This window comes from Somniosus microcephalus, chromosome 14, assembly GCF_052327205.1.
Source record: "Somniosus microcephalus isolate GS21.2 chromosome 14, FLI_Smic_1.0, whole genome shotgun sequence".
NCBI classification, from domain to species: domain Eukaryota; kingdom Metazoa; phylum Chordata; class Chondrichthyes; order Squaliformes; family Somniosidae; genus Somniosus; species Somniosus microcephalus.
This window is the reverse complement of record NC_141000.1, coordinates 34,000,932-34,015,930: the sequence shown is the minus strand read 5'-3', so window position 1 is coordinate 34,015,930 and position 14,999 is coordinate 34,000,932. Positions and strand designations below refer to the sequence as shown.

Sequence of the window (14,999 nt, the reverse complement as noted above, 5' to 3'; positions counted from 1 at the left end):
CCATTTTTAATCCGAAGAAGGGCGTTCCGGTGATGACTGCGCAACAACTACAAAGATGGTCACTTTTTCTAGGGGCGCACCACTATGAGATTGAATATAAGGGCACGAAACAGCATGGAAATGCTGATGGGCTATCATGCCTGCCACTGACCAGTAACTAACGCTTGTATCGAAAAGGAAACCCGAAATGACCCGACACTGTCTCGGGTATATGATTTGACAGTGAAGGGATGGCCAGCACATGGCGACTCACTGTTGCCAGCATTCGCGACAAGGAGAGAACAGCTGTCAGTGTGCCGGGGGACCTTGATGTGTGGATCCCGAGTGGTAATTCCACCCAAGTTAAGGGAGTGCTCAATGAGCTTCATGAGGGTCATCTGGGAGGGGTAAAAATGAAAAGCCTAGCCAGGGCTTATGTGTGGTGGCCGGGAATCGATAAACAAAATCGAGGACCTGACCAAGAGCTGCTCAGGATGCCAGAAAGTCCAAAATGCACCACCACAGGCCCCTCGACACCCATGGGAGTGGCCCTCATCTCCATGGCAACAGGTGCATATTGATTTTGCTGGTCCATTCATGGACTCAATGTTCTTAATAGCCGTGGATGCGCACTCGAAATGGCCCGAGGTCATCAAAATGTCCTCCACCAGCACGGAGAAAACTATTGCAGTCCTACGGACCATTTTTGCCAGGAATGGCTTGCCAGAACAGATTTGCTCCGACAACGGACCACAGTTTGTGTCCGAAGAGTTCCGGAGGTTCTTGAAAAAGAATGGGGTAAGACATTACACATCCGCCCCGTATCATCCAGCCACAAATGGATTGGCTGAGGTTCGTACAAACCTTTAAGGCGGCAATAAAGGCTATGTACAATGACAACATTCCGCTGCAGCACAAGGTGGACAATTTCCTGTTCGCCTACCGGAATGCGACATATGCAGTCACCAACCAGGCCCCAGCCATGATGTTCTTTAACCGAAGGTTAAGATCTCGCCTGGATTTGCTCAGACCAAACGTACGAAGAGATGTTGAGTGTAAGCAATTCCAGCACATCCATGAGAAGCCAACAAGGAGCTTCAATGTAGGGCAACCAGTCTTGGCCCGCAACTACCGAACAGAAATATGGCAGCCAGGAACGATATGCACACGGCAGGGCCCACTAATGTACACAGTGGACGTTGGGGAGAGCATCGAGAGATGCCATGCTGACCAGATCCTAGAGTCACAGGAACAAATCAACCCCATGCCTCGCCCATACGTACCTGATGAACCCGACGTACAGGTCGCATCTACCCCAGAAACAGTAGCATCGGAAGCTGATGAACCAACTGACGACAGGGGGCCAGTATCGCCTCCGCACCAAGAGCAATACACTCGGGAAAGGCGCTATCCAGAAAGGATCAGGAAGCCTCCCCAAAGACTGAATATATATATATATATATATAGACTATTTTCAGCTAATGTTGCATGTTAAGTGTTAATTGTAATTAGTTTCATATTTAATTGTTAAGAGTGTTATGGTACTGTTAATCTAAAAAGGGGAGGAATTGTAATGTATATACCTTTAAGGGGAACTATCTTTTACAGCTCATGTATACTACAGTAACCACACCTGTATATAGCACTGAGTAGTAATCTGTACATCAGTTCCACTGTGAGCCACTTGAGTAAACACCTGTTGTACCGTTTCTCCTGCAGTCTGTGTCTTATTATACACGGACACAACAGGTGTCACCAGCATTTTCCGTTTCAATTTCCAGCATCCATCTCAAAAAGGGTCAACCATGGCTCAGTTGGTAGCACTCTTACTTCAGAGTCCAAAGGTTGTGGGGTCAAGGCCCACTCCAGAGACTGGAGCACGTTATCTAGGCCGACACTCCCGTGCAGTACTGGGTGACTGCTGCACTGTCGGAGGTGGTCTCTTTTCAGACAAGAGGAGGTTAAAACGAGGCCCTGTCTGGCCTCTCGGAGACGTAAAAGATGCCATGGCACTTTGCGAAGAAGAGCAGGGGAGTTCTCCTGGCCACTATTTAGCCCTCAACCAACGATAAAAAAAATTCTCATTACTATTTGTGGGATTTGCGCTGTGCAAATTGGCTGCTATTTCCCCTACATTATGACTACACTTCAAAAGTACTTAAATTGATTGTAAAGCACTTTGTGATGTCCTGAAAGGTACTGCAGAAATACAAATCCTTTTTCACATGATCCTCGACTCAAATTTCAAGTCTGACAACTAATTTACATACTGTAACTAGCAGGAGCGAGTGAAAGGGACTGCCCGAATCCCACTGCTCCTGGCTGATTAGCAGTTGAGTGCATGTCCAGTTAATTTACAAAACAGGTGACGGCGCAGCTGGTGACCAGAAACTTACCTGTGTACACTGCCATTAATGTAGTAAAAACACCAAGGCCTTACACTGAAAAGAAATATTCACCAAGCAGAAGAGTTAGGGATAATGATCAAAAGCAATTCAGAGAGATGTTTTGAGGAGAATTTGAATTACAGAGAGAGAGGAGGCAAGGTTCAGGGTTTTAGGCAGGGGGTTCCAGAGAGTAGGGCTGAGATAGGCAATGACTACCAAAGGTGGTGGAGAGGAGGCCACAGGGGAAAGGACCGGAGGTTAGAATCAGAGACTGAAGAATTCTGGCCCAGACGCATGATTACAGCAGGTGGCACAGGCAGAATGGGGCAAGGCTGTTGCGGGGAGTCAGAGGGGAATATTTGAACAAGGATTCGGATGGAGGCAGCCTATGTTGGTGGTGGATACAAGTGGTCTTGCCTCGAATCAGATGGTCATGAGTGCTAGTCCCACTGCAGAGACTGGAGCACATAATCTAGTCTGACACTAGTGCAGTAGTGAGTGCTGCAGTGTCGGAGGTGCCGACTTTTGGATGAGGTGTTAAACCAATGCCCCTAACCCTTTCAGTCAACACAAAAGATCCATGACCCTATTGGAGTTCTTCCCAGTGTCCTGGCTAATATTTATCCCTCAACCAACATCACAAACAAGTCATCACCACATTGCTTTTTGTGGTAGTTTGCTGTGCACAAATTAGCTGCTGCATTTCCAGCATTGCAACAGTGATAACACTTCTAGGTTCTTCATGGCTGTAAAGTGCATTGGGATTTCATGAAAGGCACTATATAAATGCAAGCCATTTTTTTTTCTTTGTTTTTAAAAAAAAAACAGAAATCTCATTCAGATTAAGCACATTAGCTAATGCACGGCTTGGAATGCTCAAGGAAAAATATTGCAACACATTAGCTACGTACTTTATCCAGCACCATCTCCACTGCATCAAGATGATGTACTTCAGTCTCCAGGGGCAACCATGTCGTCCTGAATGATTTAAATAGTCGGCGAGCCAAATATTCAGCAGATAACCGGTGCCTGAAACAAAGATTGCTTTTAAAGCACAGATACCAAATTTACTGTAGCACTGCAAACAAGATGACTGTTAAGAACAGACAAGGTTGTGCAGTAACAAAAAAGTATAGAGTCTTGCTGTGAAAATTAGCTGTTTTGTTCACAGAGTAATTAATTGTACATGAAGATCTTTGTGGGACGTTTCTGAAATGTGAGGAGCTGCTCTACAAATGCAAGTTCTCTCTCTACTGCAGGGAAGGAGAATGGAAATACTGTTCTGGAGCAAATAGCAAGTAACACTGAAGTCAAATATAGTCCAGTCCCCCTTTTCTCTTACAGAAAATGTTGAGATATGTAATAGAAGGGGTTTAGAACTTTCAGGTCTAAACTTTTGTACCCTAGATTTACTTTCCCCAAGGAGACCGAGAAACATTCTTCTCTTCCCCCTTTAAGAATTTATTTAAGTTTTAGACAATTCTTTGGTGGATTTTCCAGAATTTGCATTTAAAGTGATCAACACTTCCTGTCCACCAACTCTGACTCGAAACAATTCTCCACAAATGGAGAACAGCAACTCAAGTTACGGTACCAGACAGTTGCTGGTGCCTGGAAACTGTACCACAGCAGGAGTCAGCAACTCCCAAAAAAGGAGAAAATCTCCTTTACTAGTGGTCTCCTATTACATGGATACACCATTGGAATAGGAGGAAGCCATTCAGCCCCTCGAGCCTGTTGCACCATTCAATTAGATCATGGCTGATCTGCATCTTGCCTCAATATCCGTCAAGAAACTTGGCTATCAAAAAATCTATCAATCTGAGTTTTGAAATTGTTAATTGACCTAGCCACAACAGCTTTGAGACACACACAGATTGCTACTACCCTTTGTGTGGAAAGGTGCTTCCCGAAAATCACCCCTGAACAGCCTAGCCATTAAGGTTATGCACCCTTGTTCGGAACTCCCCCACCAGAGGAAGTAATTTCTCTCTATCTACACTCATTACTAAATCTAGTATGGCTATCCTCTTGTTGGTTCAAGAACGTAATGGTCCAGAACTTGCTGGAGCAGGGCATCTCACTTCATCAACTTAAAATGTTTGCACCATAACTTGCTGGAAGCGCACACTGACAACAGCGCAGTGAGGTCAATGGAGCATCTGGGACCTTGGTGAACGACGGGACAAACAGCCTATCTCCTTAACCAATATGAGTTAAGAAATGGAGAAAAGCAGGAACGACAGAAGGAAATAGGGTGAATTATAATCAATTAAATACAGAAAGAGAAATAAAAGAGGGAAAGAATGATTAGATTAAGAGGAAGGAAAAAAGATTAAGAGGACGGGGAAAAAAAGCAACATTTAAAACATTTTTTTTTTTATTTTTTTAAAACCTCAAAGAACATTTTACCAGCTGTAGGAATAAGACTCCAGTTAATTGTTCCCTTCCCGGGCTGGAGGGATTGAGTGGCAATACAGGAACATAAATCTCCATTAAAAGAGATATTCATGCTGTTAAGTACCAGCCTTAACTTACTGTGCGGAGTTTAATTGGCATTTAATGCGCAAATGCAGCAATTTCTTGAAACTCATGGAGAGGTTGAGGGAGAGTTGCTGTTTGAGAGGCTAACGGCATAGCAGCCCAAATCTTCCAACAACTTGTGGCAACTGACAGGGTATCTCTACCTCACTACAAGTTGCTGGATGATTTACACATCAATAATGGTGCGCACATTAAACTCACCTATTCTTCTACATAAAGATCTCAAATACACAAAAAAATTGTAGCATTTGGGATTTGAACAGTTCTGTTTCTCCCAGTCTGAAAAATAAAGTCTCCCATTATAATCACTGTGCTTTTGCAACAAGCTTCTCCGATCGGAGTGTGCAGTCGAAGCTTTAATTGAAGGCAACATTTTACAATCCTCATTACCACACGGTCCAAAGACTACAGGCTTAAAAGGGTAGCAGTTCCTATTTATTACAATTGTTTAAAACATAGGACTGGCCAGAGAAGGAAAATGGAAGCAAGGAAGTATGAAATACAAGTGAGAAAACATTTACCTTTCAATTGACTTCAAGGGACCATCAGAACCAAAAACAAGGTCATCAAATTCTGTAATTTAAAAAAAAAAGGTCCAAGAAATGAGTAAATGTCAAAAGAAGACAGCATTACTTTCTCTCTGCAGTGTATGTACCTTTAAGAGAGAACTACTTTTACAGCTCCTGTACACTGTAGTACCGGCAGTGACCACACATGTATATAAGCCTTGAGCATGCCTCTGTACTGTCAGTCTTTAGACTACCCTCCTCCAGTAAACACCCGTTGATTGTTAAGTTACAGCCTCCGTGTAGTTATTGGAAAACATCATACTTTAAGAATCACGGATTCAACAGTGGCGACGAGGTCGAGTCGAATCTACCTGCAACTCTGCATTTCCCTTCAAGGATTCGCTCCGGGACGGCGGAAGAAAGTCGAGGCCAGAAGCACAGGCGTCGACCACGAGCAACCGCCCAGTCATCCGGCAGAGAGTGAACATCGTAGGGGAGGCTGTTGAGAGCCGGGCTTTGTTCCCCAGCCACGACGATCCAACAGACTGGCAACAGGTATAGCGCAGACCCTTCCCGGACAGCGGCGGCTGGAGCCGACAGATGGCAGAGAAAAAGCCGAGCAGCTGGACAAGGCTTTCAGCATGGCAGTATCACACAAAGCAGTCGCACGGGGCGCTGCAGAGATACAATGGAGACCACAAGAATATGGCACCAATGAAATGTCATATGGCGCAGGGAAGTGTTATCGTTGCGGCAGAACAACACACGACCAGAAGGGTTGTTGGTTCAAGGACCAAGTGTGCAGACAGTGTGGAAAAGCAGGACACATAGCAAGAGTCTGCAGGTCAGGGAAGAAAACCAACAGCAAGAAATCTCCACAGGAGAAGTACAAAAAGGTACACAAGGTGATGGACAGTAGTTCAGACAAACAGAAAAGTGATACAGACTCCGGAAGCAAGGAGCTGGGTTGTCTGAAACTACATAAGGTAACCAAAATGGAGGATCACCAGACTATCTGGGTCATACTCAAGATAGACAGAGTCCAAGTGAAAATGGAATTGGACACAGGATCAGACCTAACAGTCATAAACCAAAGGGACTACAAGCAGCTATTTTCACATATACCCTTGAAAGCTAGAGATTGTCTTGAAGATGTACACAGGGCAAAAAGTCTACCCCAAAGGAAAAAGGGTGAAAGTGATATACAAAGGCCAGGAAATATCTAAAATGGACCTATATGTATTGCCAGATGGAGGACCACCACTACTAGGACGTGAATGGATCCGGAAGATACAATTAGATTGGCATTCCATACAGGCACTGAAGGTTGAGGCCAAAAAGGATGACTACGTCACACCTGGACGACTGTCAAAAATGCTAACTGACGCAAAAGAAGTGTTCCAGGAGGGACTTGGAACACTAAAAGGCATAGCAGCAACGATTAAAAGAGAGGAAAATGCAAGCCCAAAGTTGTTTTTGTTTTTTTAGGCCTTATGCGATCCGACCAGCCGTCGAAGCAGAGCTGGAAGGGTTGGAATGTTCAGGAGTACTGTCCAAAGTAGACTGGAGCGAGTGGGCTACACCCATCGTTCCTGTAATGAAGAGGTCGTTGAGTAATACGCCTGGGGAACCAAAGAAGGTCCGCATCTGTGGGGATTTTAAGGTGACAGTGAACCCAGTCCTTCACACGGTACAATATCCACTTCCACGGATTGAGGATATTTTCGCCTCACTATCTGGAGGTAAACGCTTCACCAAAATTGATCTGGCGCAGGCGTACTTGCAAATGGAGGTAAAAGAAGCCTCGAAACAATACCTCACGATCAACACTCAAAGGTCTCTACCAATACAACCGGCTGGTGTTCGGGGTAGCATCGGCTCCGGCTATTTGGCAAAGGGCAATGGATCAAGTCCTGCAAGGGATTCCAGGGACCCAGTGTTATTTGGACGACATCCTGGTCACAGGCGAAAATGAGTGATCACCTCGCTAACCTGGAGAAGGTGCTCACTAGATTAAAGGAATATGGGCTATCAGCTAATTGCCATAAGTGCGAGTTTTTCCAGAAGCAGATCTCGTATTGTGGCCACGTTATCGATGAAGAGGGGTTACATAAGTCCCCTGACAAGATTGAGGCTGTAGTCAAGGCTCCAGCACTGGAAAATGTGTCACAACTGAGGTCATTCCTCAGGCTGGTAAACTACTACCATAAGTTCTTACCAAATTTGTCTACAGTATTACACCCACTGAACACCCTACTGCAAACGGGGGTACCGTGGAAGTGGAATGACGAATGTAAACGAGCTTTCCAGAAGTGCAAAGAATTGATCACATCAAAAGAGGTGTTGCCCATTTCAACCCAGCACTACCAATTCGGTTGGCATGTGATGTATCACCCTATGGTATTGGAGCGGTGCTGTCGCACAAATTCCCAGACGGGTTGGAGAGGCCAGTAGCCTTTGCGTCTCGGTCACTAACCTCAGCTGAGCGCAACTATGCCCAGATTGACAGGGAGGCCCTCAGCTTAGTATGGGGAGTAAAAAAATTCAACCACTAGCTGCATGGGCAGAAGTTCACCTTGCTGACTGACCACCAACCACTTGTCTCCATCTTCAATCCAAAGAAGGGCGTTCCGGTGATGACTGCACAACGGTTACAAAGATGGTCCCTTTTTCTAGGGGCGAACCAATATGAAATAGAATATAAAGGCACGAAACAGCATGGAAACGCTGATGGGCTATCGCGCCTGCCACTGCCTACTGTGGAGGAAGCACCAGCAGTGGACCCTATCGAGATATTTTATTCATCAATAATTGAACGATTGACAGTAACTAACGCGGATATAGAGAAGGAGACCCGCAATGATCCGACACCATCTCGGGTATATGATTTGACGGTGAGGGGATGGCCAACACATGGCGACTCACTGTTGCCAGCATTCTCATCCAGAAGAGAACAGCTGTCAGTATGCCAGGGGACAGTGATGTGTGGATCCCGAGTGGTAATTCCACCCAAGTTAAGGGAGAGAGTGCTAAATGAGCTTCACGAAGGTCATCTGGGAGGAGTGAAAATGAAAAGCCTTGCTAGGGCTTGTGTGGTGGCCGGGGATCGATCAACAAATCGAGGACCTAACCAAGAGCTGCTCAGAATGCCAGAAGGTCCAAAATGCACCACCACATGCCCCTCTACACCCATGGGAGTGGCCCTCCTCTCCATGGCAACGGGTGCATATTGATTTTGCTGGTCCATTCATGGACTCAATGTTCTTAATAGCAGTGGATGCTCACTCGAAATGGCCTGAGGTGATAAAAATGTCCTCAACCACTACAGAGAAAACGATTGCAGTCCTACGGGCCATATTTGCCAGGAACGGCTTGCCAGAGCAGATTTGCTCTGATAATGGACCACAGTTTGTGTCCGAAGAGTTTCGGAAATTTATGAGAAGGAATGGGGTAAGGCATTACACATCCGCCCCTATCATCCAGCCACAAATGGATTGGCTGAGAGGTTCGTACAAACCTTTAAAAAGGCGATAAAGGCCATGTGCGATGATGAAATTCCACTACAGCATAAGGTGGACAATTTCCTGTTAGCCTACAGAAATGCGACACATGCAGTTACCAACCAGACCCCGGCCATGATGTTCTTTAACCGAAGGTTGAGATCTCATCTGGATTTGCTCAGACCAAATGTGCGAAGAAATGCTGAGGATAAACAATTCCAGCACAATGAGAAGCCGACAAGGAGCTTCAATGTAGGACAACCAGTCTTGGCCCGTGACTACCGAACAGAGAAATGGCAACCCGGAACAATATGCACACGGCAGGGGCCATTAATGTACACAGTGGATGTCGGGGAGAACATTGAGAGACGCCACGTCGACCAAATCTTAGCATCACAGGAACAAGTCAACCCCATGTCTCGCGTCCCTGGGGATGAACCCGACATACCGGTAGCATCTACCTCAGAAACAGTAGCAGTGGAAACTAATGAAATAACCGACGAAAAAGGGGCCAGAATCGCCTCCGCACCAACAAGAACCTCAGGAAAGGCGCTATTCAGAAAGGATCAGGAAGCCACCCCAAAGACTGAACCTATAAATGGACTATTTCAGTTTAATGTGCATATTAAAGTGTTAATTGTTATTTGAACATTATGGGTACTGCTAATCTAAAAAGGGGAGGAATTGTAGTGTATGTACCTTTAAGAGAGAACTACTTTTACAGCTCCTGTATACTGTAGTACCGGCAGTGACCACACCTGTATATAAGCCTTGAGCATGCCTCTGTACTGTCAGTCTTTAGACTACCCTCCTCCAGTAAACACCTGTTGATTGTTAAGTTACAGCCTCCGTGTAGTTATTGGAAAACATCATACTTTAAGAATCACGGATTCAACACTCTCCCTCTCAAAATGGAAGGATAAAATGTTCAACAAAAGCTTACATGGAGACTGTCGTGCTTAAATATTTAAAACCACCACCACCACATTCTAAAATATGGACCGTCCTGCTAAAACACAAATTGACTTAGTGGGTCTTGAAAATTAGTTTGTAGCACAAATGTGAATTGAAAGCAAGAGGCATTTTACTGGGAACCAAGTTTATTGAAATCCAATCGACTGATTTACTCTTTATTGATTTCTGATGCCACTATCAGGTCTGATAACCAAAGTGAGTGATCTCCCACAATAAACTCCCCTAGGAACACAAGTCAGCTGTTACAGCCTGGCATCCTGTCCCAGCCACAGTACAGGCCTTGTAGAATACTATAGGTACACTATCCCTTATCCGAAAGCCTTGGGACCAGCTGAGTTTCGGTTTTCAGAAGGTATTTTATAAGACTGGGAAATTTGTCGGGGGTCGGGGTCGGCGGGTTCGGGGGTCAGGGAGAAAAGAATATCAGACGGGCCGCGGTTCGGGTCGGGTGGGAGAGAAAAGAATATCGGACGGGTTGGGGAGGGGAGTGTGGTAAACCATTGTAGTTCACTGTGTTCACTGTTGTTGTTGTTGTCGTTCACTCTTGTTTCACTGTTGTGCCTGACTATGCCTCAGCTGACTCCGCCCCTGGGCTACCGAGTATAAGAGCGGCCGCATGGCAGCTCCTGGCATTCGGTCGTCCACTAGAGGCATAGTCCTGATCTGTCTGAAGTGCAATTCAGTAGTTAATAAAAGCCTGTCGTTCTGAACTCTGCTCAGCCTTTTATTAGAATTGATAGCGCATCAATTTTATTAACTACTGGAAAAAAAAAAAAAAAAAACGATGCTGCAGATTCTTAAGATCAAGTGCCTGGAACTCGACCCGCAAGAACCGGACTCGACTGCTAAGTTCTCGCATTGGCTGCACTGTTTTGAGTCCTTTCTGACTGCATCCGGCGAGACCGTCGCCGCCGATGCCGACAAGCTCAGGGTGCTGAACTCTAAAGTAAACCACCGAGCTTTTGCCCTTATCCGGGACGCTACGAGCTACCAGGGGGCTATCGACATCTTGAAGGAGCAATACGCACGCCTGGTCAACTATGTTTACGCAAGACATCTCCTGGGGTCTCGCAAACAACAGCCCGGGGAACCCACAGAAGCATACATACGGGCGCTGAAGGAACTCGGCCGAGCCTGCGAATGCAAGCAAGCAACAGCCACGGAACATACGGAGGAGCTCATCCGGGACGCCCTCGTGGCGGGCCTCAGGTCCACTCACACACGGCAGCGACTGCTGGAAAGTAGCGAGCTCGACCTGAAGAAGGCGATTTCACTCACCCTCTCGTTGGACGTAGCCCACCGGAACATGGAGGCCTACTCCCCGGACCGCACGGCCGCCTCATGGATGCCGCAGCTGCCGCCACCTTGGGACGCGGCGCCGCCACGGGCCCTGGCCTCAACTGCTGCAGCGATGTCCCGCCCGAGCCAGAAATGTTATTTCTGTGGCCAAACCAAACACCCCAGGGCGCGCTGCCCTGCGAAAAACGCGGTCTGCTCTGCCTGCGGTAAGAAGGGACACTACGCTGGCGTCTGCAGAAGTCAGAAGACCCCTACCTCCAGCAGCGCCACGTGCGATTCGTGGGAGCGGCCATCTTGCCTCCCTCCAGCCTCGTGGGGATCGGGATCGTCATGGGCGCCGCCATTTTGTCCTTCCTCCCCGACGCCGCCATCTTGTCCGCCATTCTGCCAACGGGCCCCCGACTCACCCACCGCCGCCTCACCGGGGTTCTACAGTGACGCTACCGACTCCACAGCGGCCTCCATCACGCTGGATCAATCCAGACCCCATCAGCTAGCCAGGTCCACGATGGACATCCAGGTAAATGGCCGCGCCACAACTTGCCTTTTTGATTCCGGGAGCACGGAGAGCTTCATACACCCTGATACAGTACGGCGCTATTCCCTCTCGGTCCGGCCAATGCGCCATCGGATCGCCATGGCCTCGAAATCCCACTCAGCAGACGTCGGCGGCTACTGCGTAGTGACCCTCTCGGTGAAGGGCTCCGTATATAACAATGTAAAGCTATTCGTCCTGCCACATCTCTGCGCTGCCGTTCTACTGGGGTTGGACTTTCATTGTCACTTTAAGAGTGTCACCTTGACATACGGTGGACCTCTTCCCCCGCTCACTGTCTGCAACCAGCAGTTTTTAAATTGCCCGCCGCGCCCCACCTGTAGTCTCTCCACCCTCAAAATCACACCCCCCCCCCCCCCCCGTTCGCCAACCTCACCCGCGACTGCAAGCCTATCGCCACAAAGAGCAGGCGATACAGCACCGGGGACAGATCCTTCATAAGATCTGAGGTGACGCGGCTCCTGAAAGAGGGGATTATTGAGGATAGTACCAGCCCCTGGTGAGCCCAGGTGGTAGTCGTTAAGACTGGCAACAAGCAGCGCCGAGTCATCGACTACAGCCAGACTATCAACAAGTACACCCAGTTGGACGCATACCCCCTCCCCCGCATAGCCGACATGGTTAATAAGATAGCGCAATACCGCGTTTTCTCGACCATTGACCTCGAGGCAGCATACCACCAAATCCCTATCCGCCCTGAGGACCGCCAGTGCACAGCTTTCGAGGCAAACGGCCGCCTTTTTCACTTCCTCAGGGTTCCTTTTGGCGTCACCAACGGTGTCTCCGTCTTCCAGAGGGAGATGGACCGGATGGTCGACGAGAATGCGTTACAGGCCACGTTTCCCTACCTGGACAACGTGACCATCTGCGGCCATGACCTGCAGGACCATGACGCCAATCTTGATAAGTTCCTCCGCACGGCCCAACTCCTAAACCTCACGTACAACAAGGAAAAGTGCATATTCCGCACAGCCCGCCTCGCTATCCTTGGTTGCGTGGTGAAACACGGAGTCATCAGTCCTGACCCTGACCGGATGCGCCCGTTGATGGAACTTCCCCTGCCCCACTGTCTCAAGGCCCTCAAAAGGTGCCTGGGCTTCTTTTCCTATTACGCCCAGTGGGTCCCTCATTATGCGGACAAAGCCCGTCCACTTATCAAGTCCACTTCCTTCCCCCTGACGGCGGAGGCCCGCTTAGCCTTTCACCGTATAAAAGATGACATTGCCAAGGCCACCATGCACTCGGTAGACGAGTCCATCCCCTTCCAGGTGGAGAGCGATGCATCCGACTTTGCCCTGGCCGCTACCCTTAACCAGGCGGGAAGACCCGTGGCCTTCTTTTCACGAACCCTCCAGGGCTCCGAACTCAGACACTCCTCTGTGGAAAAAGAGGCCCAGGCCATTGTGGAGGCGGTGCGCCACTGGCGGCACTACCTGGCTGGAAAACGATTTACCCTGCTTACTGACCAGCGTTCAGTTGCTTTCATGTTCAACAACAAGCAGAGGGGTAAAATCAAAAATGACAAGATTTTGATGTGGAGAATCGAACTTTCCACCTACAATTACAACATCTTGTACCGGCCAGGGAAACTCAACGAACCCTCAGACGCTCTATCGCGAGGCACATGCGCCACCGCGCAGATCGATAGACTACGGGGCCTCCACAATGATCTCTGCCACCCGGGGGTCACCAGGTTCTTCCATTTCATTAAGGGCCGCAACCTGCCTTACTCCATCGAGGAGGTCAGGACCATGACCAGGAGCTGCCCAGTCTGTGCAGAGTGCAAGCCGCGCTTCTATAGGCCTGACAGAGCAAACCTGATCAAGGCCACCCGCCCTTTTGAGCGCCTGAGTATCGACTTTAAAGGGCCCCTCCCCTCCTCTGACCGCAATGTGTACTTCCTCAACATAGTTGATGAGTACTCCCGTTTCCCTTTTGCCATCCCCTGCCCGGACATGACCACCGCTGCGGTCATTAAATGCCTGCACAACCTCTTTGCTCTGTTCGGTTTTCCCAGCTATATTCATAGCGACCGGGGCTCGTCCTTCATGAGCGACGAACTCCGTCAGTACCTGCTCATGAGAGGTATTGCCTCAAGCCGGACCACCAGCTACAACCCCCGGGGGAACGGACAGGTTGAAAGAGAGAACGCGACGGTCTGGAAGGCGGCCCTCCTAGCCTTAAAATCTAGGGGCCTTCCGACCTCCCGTTGGCAGGATGTCCTACCCGATGCGCTCCACTCCATCCGGTCACTGCTGTGTACAGCCACCAACGCAACCCCCCCATGAGCGAATGTTTGTTTTTCCCCCGGAGGTCCACATCTGGTAACTCACTACCACACTGGCTGACGTCCCCAGGGCCCGTCCTGCTGAGGAAGCATGTAAGGTCCCACAAAACGGCTCCCCTGGTAGAGAAGGTTCACCTCCTCCATGCCAACCCCCAGTACGCCTACGTGGCATACCCGGACGGGCGGGAGGATACAGTCTCCATTAGAGATCTGGCACCCTCGGGGTCCACTGACCCGCCACCATTGCCCCCCACCACGACCCCCTCCGACACGGCCCAAAATTCAGTAGACCCAATTCTCACCCCTGTCCATTCCACCTCAGTAGACGGCATGCCGCGCCCCCAAGACCAGCCGGAGCCCACTCAACACCAAAGGGGACGATACGCCGGTGCTGGACCCCGCTCAAGACGCGTCGTGGGAAGCTGTACCATCGCAACCGTCGCCACGAAGATCTCGACGGCAAACGAGGCCGCCCGACAGACTCGCCTACTCGAACTTTTGATACACTTCACCCCGCCGGACTTAATTTTAAACGAGGGGTGAATGTGGTAAACCACTGTAGTTCACTGTGTTCACTGTTGTTGTTGTTGTCGTTCACTCTTGTTTCACTGTTGTGCCTGACTATGCCTCAGCTGACTCCGCCCCTGGGCTACCGAGTATAAGAGCGGCCGCATGGCAGCTCCTGGCATTCGGTCGTCCACTAGAGGCATAGTCCTGATCTGTCTGAAGTGCAATTCAGTAGTTAATAAAAGCCTGTCGTTCTGAACTCTGCTCAGCCTTTTATTAGAATTGATAGCGCATCAGGGAGAAAAGAATATCGGACGGGCCACTGTACTGTTGGGTTCACTCTCCCGGTATCTTCTTCACACTGCCCGGCTCGGCCTGCAATCTCCTACCCAGGAGGGAACTCTGTGACCCTCTGCCCGGCTCAGCGTAAGTCGTGCGCCACTCTGGTCATGTCGT

At 48.8% G+C, this 14,999-nt stretch overlaps 1 protein-coding gene across 3 annotated transcripts in view; it reads right to left on the bottom strand.

The window, feature by feature from the left end:
• rubcnl (rubicon like autophagy enhancer) overlaps window positions 1-14,999 on the bottom strand; it is a 117,266-nt gene that overhangs the window by 24,155 nt on the left and 78,112 nt on the right. For all 3 annotated transcript variants that reach the window (XM_086006482.1, XM_086006480.1, XM_086006481.1), the window contains exons 8-9: window positions 5,432-5,483; window positions 3,278-3,395 (exon numbers count right to left, since the gene is read on the bottom strand). In XM_086006482.1, coding sequence (XP_085862608.1) covers window positions 3,278-3,395; window positions 5,432-5,483 — 170 coding nt within the window. The remainder of the gene's footprint in view (window positions 1-3,277; window positions 3,396-5,431; window positions 5,484-14,999) is intronic.